At 49.4% G+C, this 13,427-nt stretch overlaps 1 protein-coding gene across 1 annotated transcript; it reads left to right on the top strand.

Annotated features, from left to right (window-relative positions):
- The first annotated feature begins 12,252 nt into the window (after window positions 1–12,252).
- NHLH2 (nescient helix-loop-helix 2) lies at window positions 12,253–12,645 on the top strand. The gene has a single exon (XM_044452471.1). The coding sequence runs from the start codon at window positions 12,253–12,255 to the stop codon at window positions 12,643–12,645; it is 393 nt and encodes a 130-aa protein (XP_044308406.1).
- The last annotated feature ends 782 nt before the right edge of the window (window positions 12,646–13,427 follow it).

Raw genomic sequence — 13,427 nt, 5'->3', positions numbered from 1 at the left:
AGCTTCTCAGCTATGAAGTGAAGAGCGAAAAGGATCCCAGCATCCCCTCTGCCTTGAGGAGTAAAGGGCTGGGGCTCTGAGGGCTTTACCTGCGGGAAGGGTTTTTGAAGAGGGTTAGTGCATACTGTGGTGTATGTCTGAGTGTGTCTGAGTGGGATGGGGAGGGAAATGAGTGAGCTGCATAACACCAACAACACAGCCACTGTGGTGTAGCAGTTAGAAAGTTGGCCAGGGACCCAGAAAATCCAGGCTCTAACCCCTATATGGCCATGAAGCTCCCTAGATGACATGGCCACTCATTGACTCTCATCCTAACCCACCTCGCAGCAATCCTGTGAGGATAAAAGGGAGACATTTAAAGAAAAGGGACATATTTAAGTTGCCTTGAATTCCTCGCAAAGGGAAAGAAGGCAGGATATAAATATAATGTCCCAACAGCAACCGAGAAGACACATGGATGCAAAGCCTTGACCACCAACCAATCTTCAGTGCCTCCTGCCCACATCCAACTCTGTCTAGAGGGGGGCAAGAAGGCAAGCGAGAGAGAACGGAGCAGATAAGAGGTATCGGAGACAGAATGAGAACACAGATGTGCACGAGTTACTGTGATCCAGAGCCCTCTCAGGCATTCAGAATGAATTCATGGAGAGAACGGCAGTGCTTCATGTGCATGCAAGCCCTGCTTCTAGTATCCCTGTCTCTGCTGGTGGGAGCTGCAGACCTCGGCATGCTTAGCATGCATCCAGCTGAATATGCCTAGAACCTCCACAGAGTCCGAGAGCCTGCTGTATCAGTGCTCCTGAGCATGGGGAGGCTTCCAGGTGTGATCAGCTGAGTGTATCCTTTCAGGCATTCAACTTTAACATTGAGTGCAGAGCATCTCCAGCGCAGCACCTTGGGGTGTTGCGCAGATTTGGGGATTGAAGTCACAGTTGCTTAACCTAGGATTCCTTGACTGGAAGGAATCAAGACATAAATTCAAAATGTTAGATTACAGCAATAGTAATTATATAGGGTTAACTTTATTTATGCAGAGTTCTAATTAATAAGGCACATGGTGACCTGGTTCACATGGCACAACCCATCATAGGTAACTATGTTTGGTGGGTTGTCCTGTTGGGCAAACTGAGACACCCCCTGCCTGCTTTTGAGCTCCTTTCTGGAGCACTTCCTGTGGCATTTACTCTGATTCTCTTTTAGAACTGCCAGGGCACCACAACAGTAAAAGTGCTTCAAGCAGAGGATAAACAGAGGATATGTGTGCGACTATTTCCCCTTCCTGCAGTTGCTCAGAATTTTGGGAAATGGTGAAGTGGCAGGGGATAGTGAGAATTCATTGAAAGCGACAATTTAGTGTAACTGACCAGTGGATTGTGGGGGAGAAGAAGTCCTGGCAGTGGGTGAATGAGGAGGGAGATGGATGTGGGGACAGGCTGGGGAAGGGAAGGAAGCCGGTAGCTGAGACTTTGTGCAAAGAGCAGCAGCCACCCAAACTTGCTGAAGGGATAGGAAGAGAAGCAGGGAAATGTCAATCTGTCTCACCCCATATTAGGGATGTGAAACAGGAACTCTGGCTATTTAGGAGCATACGTGTGAGCATACATATATGTTGCTAGTAATACTTAAAAGATCAATTTAATATATCTCTGATCATTACTGTGTGGCTCTATGTTGTGGTTGTTCTGTGTCTTAGTTGTTTTGTCAAAAATTAAAAACCCTCCAACAATGTAGAATAATGAGAATGCTGGGCTCAACAGGCTGGAAAGACATTAATAAGGAGGACATTACATCTCCCTGTCTGAACAATTTGGGGTGCAGTGAACTTGATACCAGTAGGGTACCTTCACAGCAACAACAACAAAACCCTGTCTCTGCTGGCTGAAACGCAGATGTGTGTCAGCTGGGGATGTAAATTGAAAATAAGAAGATAAGTTGTCAAGAGATCAAGCACAGAGAACCATGGTCATGCCAGTGGGAAGTGATGGCTTTGTGTCATGTACACTGCTCTGCTCTGAGTGTTGGGCCAGGCTTTAGGAACAGCAGACTTCTCCTTTGTTTCCCAAGTCAGAATGAACCTTTCCTTTCAATGCAAAAGCAGCAGAATATTGAGGTGTGTGACAACAATGTGCTTATAAGTCCCCTTCAGGATTTCATGCTGAACATGCAAAGATTGAATAAGGAAGGAAACACTGGAGGCAGGGCTATGGTATAAGCCTCACCCTTCACACATTCTCTCTGAAGGCCAGAAAGGGGTTTTCGTGTTGCCACAGGGACATGCCCTGATTTTTTAAAGAAACTCCACAGGCTAGGATATCATGCTCCTCTAGTTTGGTTGGTCTTCCTTTGCCTTTGAGGAAAGGGCAAATAGAGTCCCAGGCAAAGTGAAGTAAAAGAAGCAGCTGAATTTTAGGCAACCCTCTATTTTCTTTGGACTGAGCCTTCTTTTTATGCTTCAGGTCAGACTCACAAAATGCCTTTGACTACAAAAAGAACCAGACAAGCAAATTTTCTAAAAGTTGACTGGAACTGAAAAAGAATGTTTAGAGCAAAAAAGTCAGGGTAAGATACGTGTTGCCTTCAAAAAAGAGACATTCCTCAGAAGAATATCATAGTTACCTGGTACCCACTGCCTAATAGCTCTTGCTAAAGGAGCAGAGAGCAGATCCTACGACGACCAACCCTTCTTCAGGTAAACTGCTCCCAAACTGTTTAGGGCTTTGGAGTCTGGAAATGAAAGCTAATGTAGCACTGCAAGATTTTGTTTGTTTTGTATTTTTAGCTGCTTTTCAGGGCTGCACTCTTCGAAAGCGACATATAAATAATCAGATAACAGTCATATGAGTCACTATAGCAAGCATACAGAACACTTTCCATATGTGCTTTAAACACAGAAGCAACTGCAAATTCAGTTTGAAGGCAGCTTTAAACCAAAAGTCCCTTACTGCTCTCCTAAACACTTGCAGGAAAAAAAAGGAACTAAGTACATATCCATAGGAAGATCCAAGCTGCAGGAGCTATTGTCAAGAAGATCCTAACTTTCATGCATGACAGTCTATCAAATCTTACTGACTAGTACTCGAGAAGGACCCGTCACAGAGAATTTTGTATACTGGCAGGGATATAAGGGTGAATGCTCACTATCAGAAGGAGTCATGTTTGTTTTGGGCTGGAGAAATACTCTCTGTTCCTTTCATTTTCTGTTCTGTGCTAATATTCCAAAAATCTAGGTAAGTTTGAGAAGGTTATGATTGGCTAAGAGAAATAAGGGGCCTCTGAACAAGCTGCCTCTTTGGTCTGCTTATAACATGATAGTCCAATTGATCACTGAAATACACAGGTGAGATGTGTACATAATTGTTTACCATTTGCTATTTTAAGTTCAAATACTAACTTGACTCTCCCATACTCCTTTTCAAATCAAATGCAAAATATGTCACAATGCAAAAGCTAACCTGAAGACTGAAATAAAAGCAGATGTGCACATTTAGGCAATGCTCCAACTGTTAGGGGAGCAGGTAGGGCCCCCCACCCCCAGCTTTTCCAAGCTTCAACCTAATCATGGGCTCCCTGTGATTTTCTTCTATCTCCTGCTTTATCCCCTGGACTTGACTCTGATCCTCTGACACAGGTCACGGGTCATCTCTGATTGCTCCATATGGCTCAGCCTTGGCAAAAGAAGTACACAGGTTGGTATATATACACAGTTTATATCTCACAGTCTCTTTTCTCATTCCACTGAGAAATCCTGTGGGCATTGTAATCCAACCAAAATCAGCTACTTTTAAAGATGGAATCGAAAAAAACATTTACACTGAAGCTGAATACAACGGGAGTTTTGTATAAATATGTGTAGTAGCCTTTCTCCATGCAGTACCCTCTAGATGTTTCAGACTACAGCTTTCAACACTCCTGCCATTGGCCAGGTTGACTGGGGCTGATGGGAGTGGAAGTTCCAAATGAGAATGCTGGGGAAAGTTGGCATGGAGGACTGCACAATCAGCCTCAAAGATTTAAGTACAAGTTTAGGGTTCAGTTGAACTGAAGGGGGTGTGAATGTGTTGAATTTTGGGTAAATCATGCCCTTAATGTTTAGCAACATATATCCCTTTCCTAAATTGCTTTAAAGAACAGGCATTCCTCCTTATAATCATGCAAGTGTCTGCCATGCAGGAAGTGGAATGGAAACCCACCTTTGCCTTTAGTTAGTGTGGAACAGCCTTCACAAACCTGATACACTCCATTTGTGCTGGACTGCAACTCCCAGCACCCCAGAGGTAAGCACACTAGCTGAAGGATGCTGGGAGTTTTGGTTCAACACATCTGGAGGATCATAGATTGGGGAAGGCTGGCCTTGATCACTGGGATATATGTCATCCTTGCAGTTTAACAGACCCCATCCTTAAATCTCAAAAGTGATAGGAGTTTTTTGGCACTTGTTCTGAAATGTACAATTGGCAACCAGTTTTTAATATCTGTCAAACTCTGAATTCAAACAATTTTTGATAGATAATTTCCAGTGATGTGATGATTTGCTGTGAGATAGGAACTTTGCTTTACTTTGGAGTATATAATATTTCCCTATTCTACACTTAGTAGAGCTTTAGTTTTTAAACACTGGATCTACTCAGGGAAAAAGCAAAAGCTCTACCAAGTGCAAAATGCAGAAATGTAATATACCCCAAAGCAGAAAAAAAGTAAATTGAGCATTTTCTGGCCTTATCAGCTATGAGGTTACAGTAAAATAAATATTTCTTTATTTTTATATCCCATCCTTATTCCAAGGAGAGCACAGTGCAGTTGATTCCCCACTCCTCGTTTTACTTTTCTTTTGAGGACAAAATGGGGATCAATATGGCCATCTCTCAGCCCATCCTTTCAGACGTCTTCTGAGCAGTTGAATGGGCTGAGAGATGGCAAAATGACTGAGTGGGAATTTGAACTCGGGGATCCCCAATCCTGGTTCGATACTAACTGTATCACCTCAAGCTCTTTAACCCTATGGCAAGCTCTACAAATCAAGCATTCATTTGTGAACCGCAAATAGTATATGTCTCTTAATTTTGTAGAATCTTCCCATTATTACCTCACATTGCAGCACAGAGTTATGGCCATTGAACTTCTCAGTTTTTCATTTCCATTCTTTTGGTATTTGCAACATTATTCTGATCTTCTCTCTAATCCTTCTGTTACTTGAGGTTTCTGCCACTCTGTTAATAGAGTGTGAGATACTAATGAAACAAGTACAGATTATCGTCAAGCATGGTGAACTCAGATATTGAGGTGATAGATAATACCATATTAAAGTGGTTGTGTGTTCATGAAAGCTTCACCCACACGCATACGTGGTCCTTGGTAGTGTTCAGATTCTCAAACGATGCATTGGTGCTGCTCCAGTTCTATAGATAATCCATAGCTTGTGGTCCACAGGCCCAGTTCAGGGTAGCAGACCTTAAAGTTATGCACTGCTTGTACCATAGCTGGCAGAACCTGGCCTTTGCAAGGCTGAATGGGGAGAAATACCCCCAGAGGCTCCCTACAAAGATGGAGAGACTTTGGGGCACCTCTCCACTGATGGCTGAAGGGCTGAGGTTCTGCCAGCTGACACAAACGCAGCTTCTTGTGCTTGGCTGTTGGCCTGGGTAGCATCATTTCCTAAATGAGTCCTCAGGCAGCAGCTCCTGCTGGGCAGCAGTAGCAGGCCTGATGCCACATCTAACTCACAGCTTCCATTCCCCAGAAGGGATCTGCTGTAGGGAGGAAGGCAGAGGTGGCACTCCAGCCATTCCTATTTTAGATGGATATGATAACTTTTGTTTGCTCAGGACCTGAAAGGAGAATTTTGTCTCTTGGACCTAGAACTAGATATACAAAAAAACAGATATGCTTTGGGGCTGAAATACTGGCTCCACCTGGTCCACTGCAAGAGCAGAAAGGGTATGGTTATTTCACTTTGGGCAACCGGTCTAATGACACAGGGAGGGTGGGATTGAAAAAAGAAGAGTCAAGTGGGAACAGAGAGGAACAAATTCAGCTTCAACAGAGAATGAAGGAACAAGTGACCAGCAAGTGACCCAAGTTAACTGAGATCACTTTCTGTCATTGTTTGCTTCAGCCTTTTAAGTCCAACACCAAGCCTGTGTGAGGAAGGAGCAAAAGCAGGAGTTTCCAATCTTTTTGGTTCCACAGAAACATTTGGCATGTTCAAAAAATGTCATGGGCACTACCACAAAACTGTTATGGTGCGGGCACGGCTAGTCAAAAATGACTGTCATGGGAATATGGCCAGTTGCTCAATGTTGGGAGCACATCACAAATCCCATGCGCAATCATTTCATCCATCGCTGGGCCGTCTGCCATGCCTGTAATTACAGCCTGCAACCCCTAAGCTTCATTATTCTGAACTGAACTTTTGTTTGCAGCAAGTGTGTTCAAGAGAAATTTCCAGATCATTGTTCAGATCCTGCTCTGTTCAGGTTTGTTCCAAGTTTTGTTTCAGATATCTCTGTCAGTGTAAAGCTTAAGTAAAAAGTGGCAGTGCTATTTTTCTACATTTTGTAAGATTTGCATTTTGTATTCAATAGGATTCTGTGCAAATTACACAAATTAACAACTCTCTCCAATAAAAAGGATGATATCCATAGTTGTAGGCAGCTGTTCAGTGTGCTTTCCTAAAAAGACGATCTAGGTTTTAAAGTTTAGAACTTAAAAAAGGAAAATAAATAAAAAGTAAAATAAGCACCAACCAACCAAAACAGCTTTAATATGCACCTTTCTCAATTGTCTCAATTTGCTTGACCAAATCCAAGTTTCATTGAAAGTTACATAAGGGATTTTTTTCTGTTTTAAACTTTGAGGAATATTCATACCAGATCATGCAAAAGCAACCCAGCTTTTGGTGTGATGGGAAGAACTCATGAGAACTGCATCTTTCCAGAGACTATCCAGCAAGGCCACCACAGAAATCCATCTTCAGTGAGCTTGTCAATTCATGTTGTTTGATTTTCCTGCTACAGATGCATGCATGTCTGGGGGTTTCCACCTGGGACTTCCACCGAAGCATTTGGCAAGACACAACTGCAGGACAGCAACTCACAGGTTCCCCGGACACAATCACTATACAGTTGCTAAAGAAGACTCATTCTCATTTATCTCCTTGACACAATCATTGCAATATGATGATGGGAAGCTTTGGAAATTTTCATACTCAGGTAAAACCACTAAATTGGTTTTGCTCTGAATAAATCGATTCTGTTGCCTTTATAAAAGAGGAACTTGAATAATGTGGAGCAAAATGCAGGCTTCACACTAGCTCCTGTTCCCTGTCATTCCACCATTTGTTTTTCTCCATCAGTAGCAACATATATTTATTGCTTTGGTCACTTTAGAGGCCATTGTTTTTCTACAAATGTGGGGTTACCTGTAGTGGTGGCGGCGGGGGGGGGGGGGGTTCATTCTGATACTAGGCTTGTGTCCAATTCTAAATATGATAACTTGCTCCTCCTTGGAAAACCTTGATGGGGCCAAATAATCCCTTGCCCATTTATGCCTTAATGCCAGGCAGATCTGCACATATGAACTACCGCAACTGAAAAAACTTTGCAGTTTAGTCTATAACAGAGTAATGTTATTAGGCCAACTCAGAGATCATAAAACATGTGCAAGCTCTCCAGATCTCTTCTCTGGAAAATTTACAGAAAAGAGATGCGGGGGGGGGGGGGGGGGGTTGGATCAGGAAGGACTGACCTGATGCTGCTGTTTCACACATGCAAGCCAGCAAGAAATTCTGTAATTAGGGAGTGATGAACATGCCTGTGTGAATTCGCCCTGGAGAGAAGGATGCGGGGAGGGGTCTCCTTCTCTCCTGTTTTGCTGGTGAGGATGGGGGAGACTCAGAGCTGCCGGCTGACAATATTTGGGCTGTGAAACTCCCACACGGTGACAGATGTCAAGTCCAATTAAGCGACTTGCATCTCGCTTGCAGTCCAATGGGATCGCCCAATGGGTAGCAACTTCGGGGGGGGGGAATATGCCGCCTGCCCCTCCCCCTCCCCGGCGCTCTCTTACGCCTTTATATCTTGCAGCTTCGCCGGGCTAGACCCACTGGAACGGGGAGGGAACCCAGTCGCCTCTCTCCCCGCCCCGCTGTCCCGTTTTTCTCTGCGCTCGGAGAGGCCCGGCTGTCTCCATCAGTCCTTGCTGGTCTGTTGGCTCCAAGAGGTGTTGGGATACAATGCAGATCGGATCTTGATGGGCTGCAAAAAGAAATCCAGCCGGTGTGACTTCCTCCTTTCCTAGAAGAGGAGCAGGGTCGTTCCCGGTTCGCAGGTGCCGCCCGCGAGAAAAACGAGGGAGGAAGGCGTCATCTAAACAAAAGCCTTTCTCGCTGCGAAGCGAACTGACTCCAGAGCGAAATCGGATCCGAAGCCCGGGCCGCGGCATCCTTCCTTGACTGGCGCTGCTGAGGGGACCCAAACCTTCTCGCTCGTCTCCACCGTCCTTTATCGCCCGCGCCCTCTCTTTTGTTATTTGCTGCGATCTGACAGGAGGAGGAGGCGGCGGCGGCTTTCCAGCATCCTTTTAAAATATCCGCACAATTAAGTGTGATATATTATAGACCTGCAGAAGTGTTTTGCTCTCCCAGGAAAGAAACAAAACAAAAAACGATGGGAAGGCTGTTTTCCTAACGCATTTTATTTTTTTCCTAAAAGTACCTTGTTTGTTGACAATTATCTATCCTCCTCCTCTCGACCTGCGAGCCTATGAAAACGACTCAGATCTGCTTCTAGTGATAGGCTATTTTTTTACATTTTAATTCATTTGTTATACGTGGAGCACGCGTTCTCTCTCTCTCTCTCCCCCCCCTCCTTTTACATTTATTTTATTTTTAAGAATAAGATGCCCCCCTTCTGGAATATTATTTGAGGCGCAAAAGGCGTCGGAGGCGTTTAAAGATTGTTGAAAAAACTCCTACAAGGTAAATTCCGTTAAAAATAATAAAATGTACAGGTGAGTCTGGCAGTGTTCCACTTTAGCAAAGGGAAACGGATATATTTTTATATTGATGTACACAGTACCGGTTCCGAGGCGACTGTTACCTAACCGCAAACCTAAGAGCAGCGAGCATTTTAAGCAGAATTCACTTGGAGGTAAATTCCATGGAAATCCAAGCGGCTTGCTTCCAAGTGAAGTGCGGGACAGGACAGGCTTCTCTGGGAGAACTTCGGTCCAAAGCTGAGCTGTGCAGTGCTCTAAATCGGAATGCTGAGCGGCTGCAAACGCCAACCGGACCGCTTGCTTTGACTGTTATTGACAGCCACTGCCAGCCTCGTCTCCAGTTTTCAGTCGGGGTTGAAAAATTTCGTTCGTAGCAGCCAAAGTGAATTGTTAGTTTGATCTGGATTGCGTCTCTTGTGATGTTTACTACTACGGTCGAAAATAGCATTTCTAAAATGATTACAAGATTAAATAAATGGCAATTCCGGGTGGGGCGACCCACCCCCGCGAGAAACCCCCCAGAACCAGCGCGGCTTGAGTTACTCGCTCATTGTTCGCCCAGTTCCACCCTGGGAGCTTGGCACGTTTTGCCCCCTCTGGATTTTTCGTATTTGAACTCTGTGTTTGGTATTTGCCCCCGCTACGTCTTTCATTTGTGTTCGGTTTCTCTGATTTCTTTATACTTTTGACTGCTCGCGGTTCAGCAACTTTAGAAGCGTTTAATTCGTACGAATACTTTTGACACGAAACAACAAGGAGCAAAGATCTTTATTTTAGAATCGGGACGGTTTGTCACACGAAAATGCTTCCGTTTACAAAGCCTCGACGGAAGCAGTCGCCACCGCTCCCCCGTTCCCACGTAGCGCTTCCTCCCCTTCTGCCCGCTCCTTGCGAGCCGGAGCCACTCCCCCCTCCCCTTCTGCCGGGCTGGCAGACCGCGGTCGGCCTTGGGCGGCGGCGCCCGTCCCTCGCCTGCGCCTCGCCCAGGCGCAAGGCCAAGCGCCGCCACGGTGGTTGCGCTCTCGCGGCGGCCTCCTGCGCAGCCAGCCGCCGGCGCACCCGTGGGCCGTCTCCAGGGATGGGTTGCTGGTGCTCGGGGAGTCCGCGGGGCCTCGTTGTAAAACGCCGGGTCCTGACGGAGGTCGGCCCCCGCCTCGCCACAGTCTCCCGGAGGCGCGAATCTCGCAAGCCGGGCCAACGGAGCCCGCCAGCGGATGGGGCCTGCCGAGAAAGGCCTTTGCCTCTTGGAGAAAGGAGGCCGTCGAGGAGACTTGTGGCTCTCGGGAAGAGGCGGGCCGGGGGCGCTCTCTGTACGCCCGTGCCGTCCTCCAGTGACTCCCGCTTTCCTGCGGAGCCAGGCATCCGAGCCGCCTTGGTCCGTCCCATTTGCCTGTTAAGAAAAGCCAGGCTGCACTTGGACAAGCACCTTCATGGAGGCAGAGGCCGAGAGGACTCCCCCAGCTCTTGGCACCTGTGAGGCTCGGGCCCGCCTTGCCTACCACCCTGGGCCCGCCTGCGGCTGGCATGCAGGGCAGGGGTGGGAGAGAATAAGGGCTCCTTCTGTGCCAGCGACATTTCTTGTGACTAGGGTCATTTGGGCAGTCTGGGATGCAGCCGCCCAGTTCCCTGGTGGTGGGGGATCTCCCGTCAGGCCTGCCCTCGTGCTTGGTGGCCTCCCGGAGCGTGGCAAGAAAGGGGCAAAAGAGGTGGCGCCATGCTTGCCGCGCACCCCCTCGCCATTTCAGGGGATGAGGGAGACGAGCCCGAGCCCGAGCCCTGCGCGCAGCAGTTGCGGTGCACAATGCGAACCGCAGGCAGCTCGGTGCATCCTCCGGGCGCCTCTGGACACCGTGCTGAGGCCCCAGGCATCGTCTCAGCCCGGGCTTCGCTGCGCGCGATGCAGCGTCGCGGGGACCGGGAGCGTCTTTCGAAATTGGCTCCAGAATGTCTTTGGAGACCTTTAAGCAGTGGCAAGGCAGCCTGGCTGTCTGAAACCACGACCATAAACACGGGCGCAAGTTCGTTTACATCCCCAGTGAAAAGGGATCCGAGCTCCGTGAAGACTTGGGGGTAAGTCCCACTGAAATCAAGGTGACTTACTTCCGAGGAAGCATGCAACGAATCTTTCATGCCGCATTAACGTCAGTTGCGGAAACTATTTCCAAGGGCAGGAGAAGCAGAGGCACCACGGCTTGGACCTTGAAAACATCGATGTGCAGTGTTTCCGGAGGGCCCCCCCCCACCCCGGCTGCTTGCAAGAGTCGGGGGCGAAGGGCATCTCCTGGAGCGCGGCAACGTGGAACGGCGACGGCGCAGGCCCAAAGGGAAGGTGTCCCGGACAAAACTTCTCGGGGTTTCACCGCTTCCCAAACTTCCCCAGCAATCGAGCATCCTCCGCTTAGTCAGCAGCGTTGCAACAAAAGGCGTGCCCCAGCTCGACCGCGCCCTCTCGCCTCTGTTCCCCGGTGCCTGCAGCCTGGCACTGGCAAGCGCAGGCGGCGCCAAACGGGCCAGGCCTTGCTTTCGCGGAGCCTGGGGCAGCTGAGGTACGAGGCGAGCGCCCGCGTGGAGCGGGGCGCCTGGGCCAAACCTGGCGGGCGGCCGTGCCCAGCTTGCCCGTCGCGCCCCCGCAAGAGGCCTGCTGGCCGGAAAGACGCGCGAGCTGTTCGGGAGCCTTCGAGCGTGCCCGATGCTGCATGTGGCCGATCTTACGGGGTTCTCCTGGCATGACCACGCCTCCGTAGGGGCGGTCACGTCCCAGGCCCTGGGGAGGCAGGGCCAGTTTTGTTCGTGGCTCCTACTTAGGATTGTCTTTATCTGGTCCTATGCCGTTTGTTGCGTTGCACTGCGTTTCTTTTCTTGTACGATTTTATATGCAAGGGCATGCTATTTTGTAATCCGCCTGGGAAAACCCAGTTATAGGGCACGTTAAAGCAGAGGGTATGATTAGCGGGCCCGCCTTAGTTTTCGGGCGAACGCTGGGGACCTAGCACAAAGCACTACGTCCATACGAAGCCCTCCCGCCATATCCAGAGAGCAGCCCTCTCCGTCTAGCCCCGGCCCCAAAGGACTTCCACCTGGTCCCGCGGTGCGTCCGGAGAAAGGTGCCGCCCGACCACCCGCCCTCGCGGCGGCTCAGAGGGATCGCTCCGGGGGCGTCCCGCCCGGGGGACGAGGAGGAGGGCGGCCGGGGGGCCTGGAGCCGCCGCTTAGTCTTGGCGGCGCTGACTGCCTTGTGTGTTTCGCCCCGCCCGGCAGATGATGCTGAGCCCGGACCAGGCCGTGGACTCGGACCACCCGTCCTCATCGTCAGCGCCGTCCGACCCGGAGTCCCTGGAGGCCAAGGGGCTGCGGAGCTGCTGCGCCTCAGACCTGGAGGCGCCCGACGGCGAGAGGGGGCGCCCGGCGCCGCCGCACCCACAGCAGCCGCTGAGCCGCGAGGAGAAACGCCGCCGCCGGAGGGCCACCGCCAAGTACCGCTCGGCCCACGCCACGCGGGAGCGCATCCGCGTCGAGGCCTTCAACCTGGCCTTCGCCGAGCTGCGCAAGCTGCTGCCCACGCTGCCGCCCGACAAGAAGCTCTCCAAGATCGAGATCCTGCGCCTGGCCATCTGCTACATCTCCTATCTCAACCACGTCCTCGACGTGTAGGCCAGGCAGGTATGCGCGCCGGACCCCCGGACCGGACAGTGGGGCTGGTGACCCCGGGGAGGCGTGGGCGGGGCGGGGCGGGGCCCTCGCGGGAGACGCCAGGCGCCCCTCTGGCTGGCAGCCCCGGCGGTCGGCCGCGGGCTTGGCCCGCCTCTGCCTTTGAGCCCCTCCGCTCTGCTCGCTCCGCTCCGCTCCTCCACGCGCGGTAGGGTCCCAATTCAGCAAAGTGTTTAAGAACCCGACGGAAGCTTGGCGGGAGATTCCTCGGCTTTAAGCTCGTGCCTTAAAGGGCTTTCCTGAATCGGGCCCTAACAGAGAAACTTGAAATGGAGGGGTGCCCCGGGGCGGGGGGGTCGGATGCTTGCTAGGATGCTTCACCTGTCACAGCCGCCTAAAAGTGACGACACACCCTTTGTAAAAGGTGGCGTACTTCCTTTCTTGGATTAGGAAAACACACAAAAATGCGGACTGTCAAGTGACCCCCTTCTCTATATCCAAAAATAAAAATCTCATTTATTTGTGACCTTAAACGTGTGATCCAGGAGTGCAGTTCAGAATAACTACTTATTTTTTAATTTGTTAGAAGAAGTAGACTATTTTTTCCCAAGGCTATTTTTTAATTTTTGAGAGTGGTGAAAATTTTGCGTTGAAGACTGTGCCAACTGGTTTTCGCTAGTCAAGTGTTTACATTTTCTTCTTCTGTGGAATATATGTCTTAACTTTGGAAGTGTTTGTTGGAAACCAGATTGTGCGTTACATTTTATTCTGGTTTTATTGCACCA

This window comes from Varanus komodoensis, unplaced genomic scaffold (assembly GCF_004798865.1).
Source record: "Varanus komodoensis strain SLA01 unplaced genomic scaffold, ASM479886v1 scaffold72, whole genome shotgun sequence".
NCBI classification, from domain to species: domain Eukaryota; kingdom Metazoa; phylum Chordata; class Lepidosauria; order Squamata; family Varanidae; genus Varanus; species Varanus komodoensis.
The sequence above is the reverse complement of the archived record's forward strand: the minus strand, read 5'-3'. Positions and strand labels throughout refer to the sequence as shown.

Excerpts from the sequence above, each read along its gene's own strand:
- NHLH2 (XM_044452471.1), top strand. The coding sequence starts at position 12,253 with ATGATGCTGAGCCCGGACCAGGCCGTGGACTCGGACCACCCGTCCTCA.